Raw genomic sequence first — 19,262 nt, 5'->3', positions numbered from 1 at the left:
ATAACAGCTTCTTCTGTATCTGTACCTCCTGTAGCTTAGTTTCCAGACATCTTCATCATTCTGCTTTCCTCTAGACACCTTCTACTTTGTGAATATTCCACTATAACACAAGATATAATAAGTACCTGAGGATAGTATACCCTGACTACCACTTTTTGGCAACAACATATGGATAGCTGTGTTAAAGCTCTTAAGTTCAGACATTTACTTGATTTTTGCAATTATGCTCAAGGTTGGATCCTAATTGGGCTTCAAATTAGAAATAACTTTTTGTGGAATTATATAGAAAAGGGTTACCAGTCTTCTACCATTTGAAACTGATACCTTTTGCTAAAGAGATTTTGTATTTGTGTGCCACATAGAAAGTCCGCCCTTGCTGCCTCTGCTCGGAGAGAGGACACCTCCAGTACGCCTGTCCAGCCCGTTTCTGCTTAGACTGTTCTTTGCCCATGTCTTCCACCCACAGATGTCTTGAAAGATCTTCCTGGAGAAAACGATGTGACCGATGTGATATGATAGGCCACTATGCTGATGTAAGTATCCCTAATATGACTAGTCAGACTTTGGGGACAATGTGCAGGTTTATAACCATCATCCAACCTACCTAAAAAAATGTTTATTCTTCATTGAATACAGTTGTCTTTTTTTTTTTTTTTTTTTTTTTTTTTTTTTTTTTTCTCCTTGTAGCTCCAGCTGTCCTGGAACTCACTATGTAGACCAGGCTAGCCTCAAACTCACAAAGATCTACCTGTCTCTGCCTCCCAAGTGCTGGGATTAAAGGTGTGTGCCACCGCGCCCAGCTTGAATACAGTTGTCTTGTCTCGCTAGCCACTTAACCTGTAAAGCAGTGCTCTAAATCTCAGGATGGGATTCTACTGGAGTTCTTTTGGAGGAAGTATCCACAAAACACCATGATAGTAGTCCCTTTATTGTTCTACTTACTAAATAAAGATTGATTTTTAAAGAGATATCTAATAACACATAAGATTTATGTATGGATTAATGCATAATTTAAATGAAAATCAATGTGCACTTAGAAGTTGTATACAAATGTCCATGTGAAACCTAGTTTGTTGCTGCTTGTTGGTGATCTTTACTAATGGTAAAATAAATAATCTTGGACAATAAGGACAAGGTCATTTTTATATTTAAGAAGTAAAAGTAGGAACTGGAGAGATTGCTCAGCAGTTAAGAGCACTGGCTGCTCTTGCAGAAGACATAGCCTCGGTTCCCAGCACCGATATGTCCACCAACAACTGTCCGTAACCCCAGTTCCAGGGGATCCAGTGCCCTTTTCTGGCCTCCACAGGCATTGTACAACACTTGTACACATATAATAAAAATAATTTTTTTTTTATTTAAAAAAAGTAAAAGTAACTCAGACCTTGTAGCCCAGCCTTTAATTCCAGAACTTGGCAGACTAATGCAGAAAAATCTCAAGTTTGAGGCCAGCAAAACCCTTTCTCAAAAAAAAAAAAAATTAATATTAAATAATCCAAAGTAATTTAGAAGACATTTCGATTACTTCAACATATTTTAAATATGTTGAATGCCATTTACATCCTGTTGTGTATGGGGTGAGGAAATTCATTCCAGTAACAATTTCAGAGATCATAAGAGGTGATGAATTAAATAGGTTGAGCTTTGATGTGGAATATATAACTTCCTACATTCAGTTTACTTCTTACTCCAATGAATGTTTCATTAAGGATATGTCATTTTAGCTCTCAGTGGCATCCATCACTACAGAGTAATTCACAGTTATTTTGTATTAACAGCTACTCAGTGCAAAGTCATTTTTCATACTCATACCTAGATGCTGATCTCAATTGTTTTAAGGGACATTTATTAAAGAGCTCTCACTTTGTCTTTTCAAGTATTTCTTACCTATTTTTTAAAAATCATAAAAATCATTTCCTTTCATGTATATTTCCCAAAGCTGTAATAGACAAGCACAGTTTTCTAATTTTGTTTATATTAAGAATATACTAGTACCAGGCATGGTTGTATATGCCTTTAATCCCAGCACTCATGAAGCAGAAGCAGGCATATCTCTGTGAGATTGATACCAGCCGGGTCTGGCCAGCTTGGAGATGCAGCAAGACCCTATCTCAAAAGGACAGTTAATATGGCTTTTTCTTGAAACGAATTTGAGATTAAAACAAATTAGAGTAGAAATATTTGGTGTGACTCTACCTGTGCTCTTAGTTTTAGCTTGTTACTTTTTATTAATTTATTCTGATTTTATGTGTAGGATTGATAAGTGCAACATATGTGTGCAATGTTCGCAGAGGCCAGAAGAACTGGAGTTATAGACAGTTGTGAGCCGCCATGTGGGTGCTGGGAACCAAACCTATCTTCTGCAAGAGCAACCAGGGTTCTTAACGGTTGAACTCTCTCTCCAGCCTCTCATTTTGAAAAAATAAGTAGTTCTATAGCAAACATCTTTTGTGTGTGTGTGTGTGTGTGTGTGTGTGTGTGTGAATACATAAATATGCCTGTATATAGCTACATGTGTGTTATGGTAGATCAGACTCTAGTAATTGAATTAGGAAATTTAAAAATTATACATTTGTATTTGAATAGGTATTGATTTTCTACAATGTTGTAGCAGTGTATCCAGTTACTGGGAGTGTTTAAAAAAGTATTATCAGTCTTTTAAAACTGGCAAATCAAGTAGTAGATATGTTCTCTTACTGTGCCACTCTGTTTCTTAGGCTACAAATGGAGTCATGTGTGATTAATTCAGGTTCTATTCTGTAGACTAGGTGGAGAGATAAGAGTTGTCATTTCATTTAAAATACTTTAAATGAGCCCCTAGGTTTAGTCCCAGTACTGAACGGTGTGTGTGTGTGTGTGTGTGTGTGTAATTATAATTTTCTGATTTGGAGTTATGCTTAATGTCATCTGGTTTTTATTCCTTTATTTCAAAGGATTTTTACAAATATGGTCTTATTTTCCTGTGATAATAAAAGAGGGGCAGACATTATCATAAGCAAACATTTTTTTTCTTATTTTTTTGATACAGGGTCTCCCTGTAGCCTCAACTGGCCTGGAACTCAACTAGGTAGACCACGCTGGCCTCAATGCAGAGACCTGCCTGCCTCTGCCTCAATGCTGGGATTAAAGGCATGCACCACTACACCAGGCTCATAAGCAAACTTTTTTAAAGAATATTTTATTTATTATTTTTATTTTAGGTGTATGAGTATATTAACTGCATATATGTAGGTACACCGTGTCATGCAGCGCCCATGGAGTTCAGAAGAGGGCGTCGAATCCCCTGGAACTGAAATTAAGGATAGTTGTTAGGCACTATGTGGGTGCTGGGAACCGAATCTGGGTCCTCTACAAAAGCAGTCAGTGCTCTTAACCACTGAACCATCTCCCCAGCTCCCTCATAAGCAAACTTTATCTTTTTTTTTTTTTTTTTTTTTTTTGTCTTTTTGAGACAGGGTCTCCCTGTAGCCCCAGCTGGCCTGGAACTTGCTAGGTAGACCAGGCTGCCTCTGGGCCTCAAACTCACAGAGATCTGCCTGCCTCTGCCTCCCAAGTGCTGGGATCAAAGGCATGCACCACCATGCCTGGCTCATAAGCATACTTTTAAAATAAGAAACTCATGTGCCTGGCAATTAAAATTTACTTTAAAAAGTCATGTAATTAACTATGAATTAAATCTGTGGTCCATTCTGCTTAACGTCTCAATTTTGTCTTCTGATACACATACTTTTCCTCCTTCTATTCTGCCAAGATACGCCAAGGTTTCCTGATAATTATATGGTGAGAATTCCCATGGGGCCCACTCCAGGCTGGGATCCACTGATCAATCAGTGTAGAGGCTTGTTATCCTCTGCACAAGCAGAAGCTTTTCAGATGGAACACCTTAGAAGCAGTCATTCTAGCCCTAAGTTGTAACTCATTCATTCTTCCTCAACCCTTTTTATTTTTTACCTTTTATTGTAGTGCAAGAGGTTTGAACCCAGGAATTCATGAATGTTGTGTTCTACCACTGAGCCATACCCCCCTGCCCCACCTATACTTCCGAACTGATGGTATCCACTTCTTCCTTATTTGTTATGCCTCTTTCCAAGCCTTCCTCTTCCCTCTTTACTTAGAGATCTGTGGTGTAATTACGAGGTTAATGCTCGTAACATCTGGCAATACTATCCTCAATTTTTCTTGTTTTTATCTTCTCACCTACTACTGGACTTTCTACCCATTCACAGGGGACTTCTGAAACCTGTTAACTATTGATTCTTTAACATTTTATAAATTAAGAGATTAAGAAGGGCCAGCGAGATGGCTCAGTGGGGAAAAGTGCTTTCCACCAAGCGTAATAACCTGAGTTTGATCCCCTGAAACCACCTGATAGACAGAACCAACTGTCACAGGTTGTCCTCTGACCTCCATATGCATGCTGTGTTGTGCCGTTGCATACACACATGCAAAAGGGTACACACACACACACACACACACACACACACACACACAGCACAGTAAATAAATATTTTTTAAAAACAGAGATCAAGAAACTCCACTTTTTTTGTTCCTATGACCATATATATGTGTAAAGAAAATTTAGTCAGAGTCTAGTCTGGCCTTGAGCTCACAGTCCTCCTTCCTCAATCTCCTAAGTGCTGAGATTTCTACAGTCCATCCCTCACCTGGTTTTAACAACTTCTTTTGTTGTTTTTAAAAAGGATCTTACTATACAGCCCTGGCTGGCCTAGAACTCACTATGTAGACCGGGCTGGCCTTAGACTCACAGAGATCCTCCTGCCTTTGCTTCTCAAGTGGATTAAAGGTGTGTATCACCATGTCCAGCTGAATTTAACAACTTTTAAATGTATAGAGAATTCCAGAATGTGTATATGTATTTGTCTTGCATACAGAGTCCTACTCTGTGAGTTGTATTTGACATTTCCAAAATAGTAATGGCTATAACTAATTACTGCAGGGACTGGAGAGCTGGCTTAGGAGCTAAGAGCATTGTCTGTTCTTGGCAGGAGACCTGGGTTCAAATCCCAGCACCCACATGGAGGATAACAACCATCCATAACTCCAGTTCCAGGGGATCCGACACACTCTACTGATCTCCAGGGGTATTGCATGACACAGGTGCACTTATATACATGAAGGTGATATGTTCATACACATTAAAAAAATAAAAATAGGGACTGGAGAGATGACTCAGTAGTTAAGAACATGGCTGTTTTTGCAGGGGACCCGCATTCAATTCCCAGCACCCACATAACAGCTAACAACTGTCTGTAACTCCAGATTGGAATCGAGGGGATCCAGTGCTCTGTTCTGAGCTCTGTGCACAACCCAGGTACACTTACACACATACAGGCAATACAGTCATACACATAAAATAAAAATAACAAATAATTTTTTAAAATAGTCTTTTCAAATAATAATTTCTGTGTTTTAAGCAGTGTGCTATATCCTTAGTATACAGTACATACTCCAAGTCACTTAATCTCACAACCAGCATGTGAGGTAGACATCATTTATTACTCCCATTTTACAAAGGAACAAACTGACATGTTGCAAGATTAAGCTTTATCCAAGATGTCAAAGCTAAAATGATGCCATACTTCATGAATGTACATGGAGAAAGTATGTTGATATTCTAGGAATTGTCACTTTAACTCCTACTCAGAGGATCGCCTAAATTCTCATGTATCTACAGATTATAATCTAAGAAGTCACATTGATCATTGACTGCTGTGTTTAAAATATTGTTTTTATAAAACATTGAAGAAACTTTTTCAAATAAAAATAAATGATGGAGCCGGGCGTGGTGGTGCACGCCTTTAATCCCAGCACTCGGGAGGCAGAGGCATACGGAGCTCTTGTGAGTTCAAGGCCAGCCTGGTACATAGCAAGTTCCAGGACAGCTGGGGCTACAGGGAAACCCTGTCTCAAAAAGACCCCCCCCAAAAAAAATTAAATAAATAAATAAATGGTGGATTTTTAGCCTTTTTTTTTTTTTAAACTTCTAATGGAGCTTGGGGAATGGCTCAGTCCGTAAAGTGCCTTCCATACAATCTGAAGATTGAGTTCAGATCCCCAGCACCCATATAAAGAAGGTTGGGTGTGTTCACACATGTCTATAAGCCTAGCACTGTAGAAAGGAGTGGAGATGCTGACTGGCTGGCCTGCCTAGGCAGTCTGTGAACCGGGTCAGTGAGAGTCTCTGTCTCAAAGATAAGATGGAGAGCAATAGTGAAAGATGCTTTGTCAGCTCCTGGCCTCCACATGCATACACCCACACACACACACACTTAATTGATTGACTGTTTAATTAAAGACCGTCTGAGTATCAGGGAAGCAGTGTAGACAACTGATCAGCCCAGGATCAGTTTTGTGATGTACTGTGAATTGTGCTGCTCACAGGAGATCTTCCTAGCTTCAGCAGACTTTCTAAATTGTTCAGATTACTACACCTTTTCATTAATCATAATCACTAAGTAATCAAGGTCAAATGTAATTAGAATCCAAACATTTTAAAGTTTTTCCCTTTAAGCATTTTTTCCCTCAAATTTTCTTCTGCATACTTTGCTGCAGTCCATCTAAGTAGCTCCTTTATTTGACCATGTGTTCAGGAATGAAACATCATCTTCCTTTGAGTAGCTCAGCCTTTGAGCCACTCTCTTAAGTCAGACTTCTAAATCCAGTGGGAAAAAATAATTTATGAGGCATATTTCACATGTATTCTTTTATATTTGATACTAGATTAAATACTCCTAGTTCAGTTGTATATGTGTGTTAAATATTAGGAACTTAAAAGTTTATTTTAAAAAAGAGAACTCAAGATAAACTGTGGAGTCTTTATACACTGATGCTCAGTGCATGTTTTCCCCAATAAAAACGTACATAAACTATCTTGTAATTTTTTAATGTACTCTAATCTTTCCAGCAGGATTTTCAGGGGGAAATAGAAAGTTCTTGGTATTAATCCTTTTACACTTATTTCATATAGATTTTCAGGGGGAAATAGAAAGTTCTTGGTATTAATCCTTTTACACTTATTTCATATAGATTGGGCAGATCCTGAGATCTCTTTTTGTCAGGTAGCTATTTTAGAAGGTAGCATTTATTTTATTCTTGGTCTGCTCCAAGTAGCATTAAATGGTATTTATGTTTTTCTTTTCTTATTATTTTCTTATTTTCTCTCTTTCCTTCCTTCCCTTTCTTCAACAGGGTCTCACTATATATCCCTGGCTGTCCTGGAACCCTCTATGTAGACCAGGCTGGTCTCACAGAGATACACCTGTTCTACCTCCGGAATGCTGGGATCAAAGGCATGTGCCACCATGCCTGGCATTCCTTTCCTTAGTCTTATTGAGTTATTATTATAATAGTGGTTAAGTGTAACCATATCCAGTAATCCACACCCAAAAAATAAACTTACTGTATTTGTTCATTTATCAAAGATATATTGCTTGCCTACTGCAAGCCAGACAATATTCCAAATAAGATAAAATAAGGTTTTTGCCCTCAAAGAAAGGTGGACATGTTGGATCAATGTAAAAACGATAGGATGGTAGCACATCGGTGATAATAAAATGAGAGTGTACATCTAAGTATAGTGACTGGGGAATTTTCTTGGAATTATATGCATTTGAAACATCCACAAAGAGTCTATATTTTCTGAATGTTTGTCTGCTTGCCTGTGGTATCAGAAACAGTGCCAATGGAAGAAGGCTATCTCTAGCCATTCTAGGCTTTTTTTTTTCCTGCTCTATCTCTTCCACTTATGAAAGTTATGTTACATCATCATCTGCGTTGTTTCAGCACTGCTGTGAAAGAATGATTCATAGCAGATTCTTGAACCTAACTTCTTTCACCTATTACTATCCTGGCACAATCTATGAATATCAACTCTGAATTTTTGTAAACAGTTTCTTCATTTCTTTGTCCTTTCATATTTTCTTTTCAGTAAGTGGCTAGAGTAATCATTTTTGTATACTTGTTTATTGCTTTTTGCTCTTTTTTTTTTTTAAAAAAAAAAAAAAGAATCTCACTAGGTGAGGCAGGCTGGCCCATAATGAACACCTGGCTGGCATTCAGCCTCCTGAGTGTTCAGATTATAGGCATGTGCCACCAAGCCTGGCTTGGAGTAATCCTTTTTAAGCATGTCCCAGATTATATCAGTCCAGAATTCTCAAGTGTGATTTTTGTATCTCTTCCAAAGTTAAAGCTAAAGCCCTTATAGTCTCCATAAGGACCATGTATGATCTGACTTCTTGACCTATAGTAATCTCTGTTGCTTACTTTACTTGATTTCCTCATTCTTTTCTTGAAAGACCAAATAAACATGCTTTTCTCTGTAACTTCTGTTGATCTTCCACTAGTTACAACAACTTAACTCCCTCATCTTTATCATTTCTGCTCAAATCCCCCTTTTTAGAGAGGCCTTCTCTGTACATCCTAATTAAAATAGCATATCACTATACCTTTAGCTATCTCTGTCCTCTTTTCCCACTTTTCCTCCATAACACTTACAACTTATGTTGAATTTATTTTCTATCCTCTAATTTGAGTACAAGCTCCATGCCTATTTTCAGAATGTTCATTGTGCCACACATATCAGAGCTCAACAGAATTTTAAATAATAAATTAATGAATTGAGGATGACAGAGCCTACCCACTCAACATCCAGTTGCGTCTGAAAGTTGTCAAATCTTACACACAGGCATACCAGCTGGGACATTCTCAGCTTGAATGATGAAGTAGACCTAGTGATATTCCTAGTATTACTTAAAATCATTTCAATAGGCTTTCCTAAAACCAGAATTCCTACAGCATACCCAAAGTAAAGTGAAGTTTCTAAGACAGCAGAGATTCCTTTTTCTGTTTCTCTACCATTATTTTTTGTAATCAACTCTAGGGTTTGTTTGGGTTTTGTTTTTTTTAAACATTCACCTTGTTGTCAAATACTTTTCCAAAATATGTGTATTTTAAATAAGTACTGTAGTTATTACATCCTGTATTTTGGGCCTATCAACTGCCAGGTTTCATGAGGAAAACATCTTACCTGTAACCTTATTGCAGCAACTTAAAAGAATAAATGCAAGAAAAGACAAGTCAAGTTTCAGATAGCCCCAGATAGCCTTCATAATTCAAATAATCTGGAAAATCTTTTTCCTGTTGAATTTATTTGAATTCAAGACAAACCGCTGACATATATTTGTACCTACTTAATGAAAACCATAAATTGAAAGAAAATAAACTAAAATCTGAAGGAAAACTTAACTCCTAGAGTTGTTTAAACCAAGAATGAACCCAATCCATTCTATAAACCAGCCATTTCAGTTTCTCTTGAAACTGTTACTCAAAGGATTTTTTTCTGTATTTATTTAAACAGTACATTCAGCATGATACAGGAAAGAAATGAGTTTTGTCTTAAAGAATCTCTAACCAGGGAAGAAGTTTGCCTTGCCTGATCCCAACTGATCCAGAACAGCATACAAAACCACATAGATGTTATCAGCCTGAGCCCATGTGTTATTTTGCAGCATATACTGTGGATAATTCATTGTTTTCAAAGTACTTTCAAGGTTGCTTCTTTCACAACATAAATGTATACATAGAGTGTTCTGGGCCAGGGACTAGGAACAGAAACAAGGGAGAAATAGGGAACAAGATTTTTAGCTCAGCTTGTAAAGGTTGATTACAAGAGAAACCCACTGTCTAGTAAGATTGTTTACATTGTTTTCTTTTTTTTAATTTTATGCGGATGAGTATTGCCTCGCATGTATACGAGCGCACCTGAGTCGTGCATTTCCACAGAGGTCAGAAGAGGGCTTTGGATTCCCCTAGAACTGGAGTTAAGAACAGTTTGTAGCCGCCATGTGGGTACTAGGAATCAAACCTGGGTCCTCTGCAAGAGCAGTCAGTGCTCTTAATGGCTGAGCCATCTCTCCAGCCACTTACATTGTTTTCTTAAAGACTAAAATTTAAGTAAGCTGATCACACAGTAAGAAGGAAGATTGATAAGATGGTATTACATGATCTCAAAACATAACTTTGGTTACAAGGTTAGGTAAAATAGGAGGCATTCCCAGAAAAGTCATTCCTACAGCCTGGAAAGAGAGAACCAACTCTCATAAGTTGTCCCATGGCTCACACACAGGCTGTGGTATGCACACAGCCCTACCTATAAACACACACAATAAACAAATGCAATAAAAATATTTTAAGTCTTTTAAAAACCAGAATTAGATATAATTATACACACACACACACACACACACACACACACACACACGCACACATGCCAACCTTTAGATAGTCCAGTTGACAACTGAGCATCGCATCTGCTTTGGGAATAAAGAGGAAACTCAGACTTAAGTTAGATTTAGTTTTATTTCCTGTACTTTTCACATTTAAGAATAATATTGGGGCAAGAAGGCATGACTGGGATAGATTGATTTGCTTAATTAAAGATATTGAGGCTGAAGAGATGGCTCAGTGGTTAAGAGCATTGTCACTCTTACAGGGACCCAGGTTTGGTTCCCAGCACCAACATGGTGGCTAACAACTGCCTGTAATTCCAGTTCCAGGGAATCTGGTGCCCTCTTCTGACCTCCATGAACATTCCAGGACTAGTACACTTACATACATGCAGGCAGTACACACATACACTATAAAATAAAAATAATAAATTTATAAAAATAGTAATTGAATAGGCTTATGAAATGCTTACCAGGATGCTCCCAAGAAAGTTAAGTAGATTTTTGTCCTTTTTATTTGGGGGGGTGGGTTCTTTTTGAGACAGGGTCTCCCAGTAGCCCCAGCTGGCCTGAAACTCACTATGTAGACCAGGCTGGCCTTGACCTCACAGAGATCCGCCTGCCTCTGCTTCCCGAGTGCTGGGTTGTCCTCACTTTTAAAATTATTATTCATAATTTGTGGCATGGGGGAGGCCTCACATGTACTATAGTATGCCTGTGGAGGACAGAGGACAACTTTCAGAAGTCAGTTCTCTCCTCCTACCATGAGGTAGAGTCTCATGTTGCTGCTGCATTGCATACTCCAGGCTAGTTGACCCATAAGCTTCTGGGTGATTTTCCTGCCTCCTCCTCCCATCTCACCGTAGGTGTGCTGAGTTTATAGATGTGTGCTGCTTCATCCAATTTCTTATGTATCTTCAGGGATTGAACAAGGGTCCTCAGGCTTGTGCATTTCATTGAGAATTAGAAGTGTACTCAGAGACTATGACAAAGCAGATTTCCACTAGGAATTTTAAATGTCAAACTCCTTTTTAAAATTCACTTTGGGTCGGGGGAGCGGTGGAACTGGAGAGGTGGCTCAGCACTTAAGAGCACCAACTGCTCTTACAGGACTCAGGTTTAAATCCGAACACCCACATGGCAGTAACAACTGTCTGTAGTTCCAGTTCCAGGGAATCCAAAGCCCTCGTCTGACTTCCAAAGGCATTGCACAACATGAGTACACTTAAACACATGAAGACAATACACTTATATAAATACATACAAAAATTTCAGTTTTTACTCTTAGATTTTCAATAAGGACAAATTCCAGGATATAATTGAGTTATGAAATTAAGGAATTCTCATTGACACCTGAAGGCTACAAGCATTGCACACTAAGATCAGCTCCTCTGAACTTTATTGATCTCAGTTTCCAAACTGGGTTCTGCAAATCTCCTTCAAATCATACTCATGAACAACTACATAGAGCAACTAGAAATGATTTTCATTTTCTAAAACTATTATTCAAAGACATGTTTATGGGCATCTGTGTTGGCCAGTTTACTAGTTAATGCTATTTATGGATTTGTTGAACCCAAAATGCCTTTTATTCATCTTTAAAACATGACAAAATTTTTTTCTTCAATTATCTGTTTATTAAATTGGGTAGTTCATCTAAATGTGCAGACTTTTGTCATTAGAACACACCATGATCATCTACAGAATCCACTCCCCCCAGAAACATTTTCTTCTATCCATACTCTAGAACCTTTATCATGTATAAGGTCCACATTCCAGAACCACAATTGAGTTTATGCCCTCCCCCAAAGGGGGGGGGCGGAGAGATGGCTCAGCAGTTAAGAGTACTGACTACTCTTGAAGAGGACCTGGGTTCGATTCCCAGCACCCACATGGTGGCTAATAATCATCCATAACTCCAGTATTTCTTTAAAAAATGATATAAAAGACTATCTACCAGGTCATTAGCCTTGAGCATCTTCTGCATACTGGAACTAGATTAGAGACAGGCTGAGGGGCGTCATTAGCTTTACCTCTACTCATCATCTTATGTTGCTTCATTCATTTAAAAAAGAAAGGAATCATTATTTCTGCAAGACTTCAGTTTAGGCCAGGCCTGGTGTCACAGGCCTGTAATCCCAGCTTCTCAGAAGGCTAAAGCAGGAGAATCACCAGGTTCAAGGCCAGCCTGGGCAACTTAGTCTAAATAGAAAAAGTAGGATTGGTGATATCACTCGGTGAGAGGTCATTTATCCAGCCCATGTGGGCCTTGGCTTGGCTTCAGTCTCAGTGTTGCCAAGGAGAAGAAAGACTTCAGCTTAACATGTATGATCTTAGTTTGTTGTATAGCTTTCTGGTTATTCTCTTTTGTTAATTTTAAAAAAAGCAGTAGTAAGCCATTTAAGATTTTAAAGAAACTCAAGTAAATTGTGTAATAAAAATAATAAAGCTAATTGGCTTTTTAAAGTAACATTCATTATCCTTGTAATCATAGATAGTAATGGAACAGCTCATTCCCTAAGAATATGAATCATTGTAGAGAAGGTAGTTTTACATGCATAGGAAGATATGACTAAAAAAAAAAAAATTAGGGGCAGGTGCTCGGGATCAAGCCCAGGGCCTTAGGTCTGCTAAGGAAATGCTTTTACCCTGAGCTACCTCCCAAACCAATGACTCAGTTTTTAAATTAATTACTTCATCTACTATTAAACCAAACTTTTGTTATTCTTCTAGCCCATGATCTTTTATGCAGGAATCATTTTTGAAATAGGCTATAATGTCTCAAAATTAAACCTTCCCTCTTACCCATCTCATTACTGCCCGTCAGTATCTTACCTGCTTCAAGAATGCTTGTGGTGCCAGGCATGGTGGCGCATGCCTTTACAGGTGGATCTCTGTGAGTTCAAAGCCAGCCTGGTCTACACAGTGAGTTCCAGGACAGCTGGGCTACAGGGAGACCCTGTCTAAAAAAAAAAAAAAAAAAAAAAAAAAAATGCTCCTGTAGCCAGGTGTGGTGATGCACACCTTTAGTCCCAGCACTGGGAGGCAGAACCAGGCGAACTCTGATTTCAAGGCCAACCTGGTCTACATAGCAAATTCCATGCCAGGTAGGACGACAGGGAGACCCTGTCTCAAAAAGACCAAAAAGAAAATGCTTATGTAGGCCGGGCATGGTGGCACACACCTTTAGTCCCAGCCCTTGAGAGGCAGAAGCAGGCAGATCTCTGTGAGTTCAAGGCCAGCTGAGGCTACAGGAAGATTCCCCTGTCTTAAAAAAAAAAAAAAAAAAAAAGGGGGGGGCGCTGGATAGATGGCTTAGCAGTTAAGAACACAGGTTGTTCTTGCAGAAGACCTGGGTTCAAATCCCAGCACCCACGTGGCAGCTAACAGTCCGTAACTCCAGTTCCAGGGGATCCGGCGGCCTCTTCTATCTTCCGCAGGCACTGCACAACACAGGTGCACTTACCTATATGCAGGCAATACACACATGCATACACATAAAATAAAAATAATATTTTTTTTTACAAAAAAGAATGCTTGTATAGGACTTCTGTCTAATAAATTTGTAAGAATCAGAGACTATGAGAATGGCCTATTTTGATTTTTGTTTTGTTTTTAGTTTAGTGGCAGTTTTTGTTTTTGTGGTGCTGGAGATTGAACCCAGAGCCTCAGTCCTGGTAGGCATATGCTTTACAACTGAGCTCCGCCCGAGCCCAGGAATGGAATTCATGGAGTTATGTTGATAGCGTCCAGTGGAATGTAGGTCTTTATAATTATAACTCTCTCCTTGTGCCCCACAGACACCCCAAAACTTGACTGTGTGTAAACTTTTCCAGGAAAAGTTAGAGACCTATAGATTCCTTGGCATACACCACCCCAGCTTTGATGACTACTTAAGTTCACATAAACCTTCTTATTATTATTGTTGCTGTTGAGACAGGGGCTCAAGTAGCTAAGGCTGGCCTTGAATTCCTGATCCTCCAACCTCTACCTTGAACTCTAGACATGCTTGAAGAATTGGTAAATCATAAAAGAATTCAGAGATGTTCTCACATGAAATAAGCACTATATAGGAAACTTGGAAAAAATTCTAACTCATGCTTTGCAAATAGAAAGAGTTCACACCCAATATATGGGTGTGGGGGGTCTCTACTTAGCTACCAAAAGTCTTTGTTATCCAGAGAGACCATTAACAAAAGTAAGACCAACTTGGCCTATAGAGCAAGAACCTCTCTCAAAATACCAAAACAAACAAAAACTAAACAAACCACAATACGGGAAAGATTTATATTATATATGATAAAGTTCCGACAAATCAATGTGAAGAAAGGAAAATATCTCAGTGATAATAAACAGTGTTGGAGATGATATTGTTAGAAAAGTACATTGGGTAGCTTTTCTGAAATGTAATGGTGTTTATGAAGACATGACTATAAGAATGTTCATCTTAATTTTTATGGCTATGAAACTAGAAGCCGTACAAATATTTACCAGTGAGGGTGGCTTAATTTGTATTGTGTCTATAAATATTGTACAAGAGCAGCCAGCGCTCTTAACTACTGAGCCATCTCTCTAGCTCCTTCACTTCTTTTATAAGAATTCTGTAGATTTCAGTATGCCGTTTTCTTCATATTTAGATTTACACCTAAGCATTTTGTTTCTTTTGAAACTGTAGCAAGTCATATTATTTTTAAGAAATTGCTGTTCAGACACTTATTGCTTACATTTAGTAAAATATTTGGATAACGTATTTGCAGTAGTTTTCAAATGTTACAACTATAGGTAACTTATTTTTAGTTGCCTGTACTTTCTATGTTTACCATGAATGTACAGTACTTTTATAATAATGGAGTAGGTTCATGACTCTGAGGTCAAAATCGAGTGCTTTCTTCAATCACTTCTCCCCTTATTTGTTGACATAGGGTCCCCCCCCCCACCGCCTTACCTGCAGCCCACTGATTTGGTTAGAATGGCTAGCCCCAGGATCCTTCTGTCTCCATTTTCCCAACACACAGGTGTGTGCCACCACATCCCGCCTTTTACATGGCACCTAAGGATCTAAACTCTGGTCCTCAAACTTGCATATCAAGCACTTTGCCAACTGAACCATCTCCCCAGTCCCTATAGTATTTTTAATATAAATTTTTATACTACAATTATGACAATGTCAGATAGCACAACTCTGGACCCTAAGATGATTACTTGTATATTTGACATATCCTGGATGCTTTAAGAATCTTGAGAGAAAAGGAAATTTCCCTAGAATTCCATGAGAAATAAATAACTAGATCTAGGTGACAAGGCATGATTATAAATGAAAAATAGCTTAATGTAGTTAACTAAAGTGAATTCAGGCTGCTTTTGGTGATTCTAAATAATTTGTCCTACTTGGTATTTGTCATTTGTGATAGAATTTGTAGATATAAATATACAAGTGTAAAATAATAAATACATATATCTGTGTCAACACTTAGAAATTCATTGTTCATTGGGCATTACCCAAGGGTTCATGACAGAATTAAGAATACTATCAACATAAATTTTATTGTTGTTCAAGATAGGAAGATAAGACTGGGCCAGCAAGACAGCTCAATAGGTAAAGGCACTTGCCACCAAGCCTGATGACCCGAGTTCAATCCCTGGACCCACATAGTAGAAGGAAAGAACTAACTCCTGCAAGTTGTCCTCTGACCTCCACATGTGTTGCAACACACACATACAAAATTAAAAATGTAAAAGATCTTTTTTAAAAAGATAAATAAATAAATGACCATGATGGCATGTAATCCCAGCACTCAGGAGGCTGAGGCAGAAGGATCACCAGCTCAAGCCTGGTGGTGGGTCACCTGTCCTCTTGATCAAGGAGGCCGAGGAGACCCCACCAGATGGACTTGAACCAGTGTCCAGTCTATAAAGAGGAGGGTCAACACAGAAGAATCATTTCCTCCATGCTTCCAAGCAAAGCCAACCATGGTCGAGCAGGACCTTTGACTTATCTTCACATAGGCGGAACTGGTAAAAGAAAGGAGCCAGGGGCTCCTCCCAAGCCCATGTGACCCCTGAGGAACAGATCCTCAAACGACCTTAAGAGTAAAAATAAATTGGTTTATCTGACCATCACGAGTGGATGAGTATAGCTGAAGACTACATGACAAGAACAGTGCCAGACAGGAGAAACCGTCCTTTGAGTTGTTGGCCAGGGTGGTCCAAGAGATTCCCACACAGTAACCCAGCATAGAACTGGGAAAATGAACAGCAGACCCCAATCTTTTCTAAGGGAATATTGGCAACAACTTGCTGCTAGATGAGGAAGAGCTGATCTTCCTAAAACAAGGACCTCTAGATAGGCTGACTAGATTCAGTGGATGGACAAGCACTGGGGAACAGCTGGGGGTGCTGACAACACAGTGGACAGCAACAGGGATGACAGAGCATATAGGCTCCAGCGGGGGGGCATGGAAGGGTGTCACTTGGGATATGGGTATATAGATGAATAAGATTGTTTGGGGTGTTCTATATGAAATATACACACACAAAATCAGTAACTAAAAAAATGAGTTATATTTGAGGAAGAAGCATATAAATTTGCTCCTGAATAATTAGTACATGTGAAAAACATTACCATTGAAAGCTACCTGATGACTTTATATCCATGCTCAGATGCGAAGGAGCTCAGAAAATAACCGACTGTGACCAGTAATAATCAGTTATATATAGATTAGAAATGCATGTGCAAACATCTTAATGTCAATTTCATTAAAAATTAATTTTTCTGTTTGAGAAACTGTATTTTAATAATGAAATGGAGATCTTTTTTAGTTTAAAAAAATAATAAAAATAATAAATAAAAAACTTAGAGTGTTACCTATAATTACAAATGTTCTCTATCACTTGCTGATGCTAGAGCAGAATTAGGAGGAAAATTAAATGGCTTTTGCTTTCTTGTCTGTCAAATTGTGAAAATTAAAGGTAAAGGGCCACTTGTTTCAAGGCAAAAACCTAATATGACATATTTCTTTGTAAAAGTAAAGACTATTCTCATGAATTTAACATGTAAATAAAGTTGGAAGACTAAATAAATAAATAAATAAATAAATAACCATGATGGCATGTAATCCCAGCACTCAGGAGGCTGAGGCAGGAGGATCACCAGTTCAAGACTTGGCTGGGCTACATACTGAGACTGTTTCAGAAACTAAATAAATAAATAAAAATAAAAATAAAGATATGGCCATTCTGAGGAAACCGAAAGTTCTAAAGAGACCTAAGATGCTGGAGAACAGAAAATAAGACCCTCTAAACCTATGCATGTTGATTATACATTTACTAGCAAGCCAACAAGATAGATTCCCAAAATTACAAGGATATAGCCTCTAAGTTTCTTCTTCTTCCTACAGATAAATTTCTAGTTACTATTAAAAAGGAAATGCTAGTAAGAAAGGTGGGTTTATTATTGTTTCAACACCGTAGGAAAAAGAAATAAGCCAGTTTGAGTAAATTGAACAAGGATATATTTCAACTTTGAGAATAGTTTGGAATACTTTTGATTTTTTATCAGCGATTAAAATATTTTAGGAATTTTTTTAATTCAAAAGTTACTGTAAAATACAAAGTCATGTTATCTGATCTCATACCCTTTTCTGTGTATTTTTGAACAAGTGAAAACATAGTAGGCCTTATCTGAATGTAAAACTAAGTTGATTGCTCTCAGGTGTTCAGTGATCTGATTCCTCCCCCCACCCCCACTCCCATGAAAAAACAGCCACAAGCAGCTATATCAAAAAAATTTTTTTTAGCTTATCACTTTTCTTTTTTTTTGGATTTCTCTGTTGGTTTTTGCTTTCCTACTAAGCTTGACCACAAAGAAGAGTTAACCACTATACAATAGAGTCTCAGCTACCTTATTTTTGATGCCAATTTATCTCTGACCAATATCTCCCCCTAAAAGCATGGAGAGTGCCAATATGGTATCGATGTAGCAATAATTAATAAGCAGTGAGCACTTGGTATCTGTCAGGCATTGTTCTAAGGGTTGCCAACTCTGTTATCCCTATTTTACGTAAAAGAAAGCTAAGACAAGAGATGTAAACCTGCCCATGACAGTGTGTGGCAGTGTCAGGATCTGAACCCAGACGTGTGGTTCAGTGTTTCTGATTCTTGCTGTTATGTTATCATGCTTCATTTTATTCATTTTCTCATACTGTTGTACTTTGCATTATCTTTAAAAATATTTAATATTTTATGTATATGAGTATATTTCCTGCATTCATGTAAGTGCACCTATGTTGTGCAATGCCCAGAGAGATCAGAAGAGGATGTTGGATCCCCTGGAAATGGCGTTACAGATGGTTGTTAGCCACCATGTGGTTGCTGGGATGCAAACCCAAGTCCTCTACGAGAGCAGCCAGTGCTCTTAACCACTAAGCTGTCTCTCCAGCCCCTGCATTATCTTTAGTTAACAACCTGCGAGTGTTAAAAGATTTTAGCAGTTCTTTGTAAAATGAACTGTGTTAGTCATCAGGCATCATAGGCTAGCTCCAGAAATATTTGTGATTCCTTGCACAGAAATCTTTTAGAAAAGAGAATAATGTCACTTAAGATAACTGAATGTGTGTATGATTTGTTTGATTTGGGTGGGGGCAGGGTGACTGGTTTTTAAATGTCTTTTTCTGTAAGATAAGGACAGTTATGTTTTCAAATAAAACTGAAATGTAATCTGCTACTGACAAACTTTATGCCTTCATAACTGCACTTAACTTAGGAGAATATAAAAAAAATATTTTAAGAAAAAAAATTAAGCTTGTCAGTTACCCTGATTACAGAGGATTAAGAGTATAGGAACTGGTTAAAATTTGACCTTGAATGAAAAGATGATTTTATGAAACCTGGTTCATTTGGAGGCAGCTTAGAGATAGAGATCTGTGAATGGCTTTCCATTCTGATGGGTGAAAAAAATTATGTAGATTCTTTATAAATTGCCACATGTAGATAGGTTTTTATGTAGGTATAGAGGTATGT

At 38.1% G+C, this 19,262-nt stretch overlaps 1 protein-coding gene across 3 annotated transcripts in view; it reads left to right on the top strand.

Annotated features, from left to right (window-relative positions):
* Zcchc7 (zinc finger CCHC-type containing 7) overlaps nt 1-19,262 on the top strand; it is a 226,192-nt gene that overhangs the window by 175,516 nt on the left and 31,414 nt on the right. For all 3 annotated transcript variants that reach the window (XM_008847690.3, XM_008847691.3, XM_029570751.1), the window contains exon 5: nt 363-533. In XM_008847690.3, coding sequence (XP_008845912.1) covers nt 363-533 — 171 coding nt within the window. The remainder of the gene's footprint in view (nt 1-362; nt 534-19,262) is intronic.

The sequence above is a fragment of the Nannospalax galili genome, unplaced genomic scaffold, assembly GCF_000622305.1.
Source record: "Nannospalax galili isolate Female #2095 unplaced genomic scaffold, S.galili_v1.0 scaffold263, whole genome shotgun sequence".
Taxonomy (NCBI): Eukaryota; Metazoa; Chordata; class Mammalia; order Rodentia; family Spalacidae; genus Nannospalax; species Nannospalax galili.
This window is presented reverse-complemented; position numbering and strand designations above follow the sequence as displayed.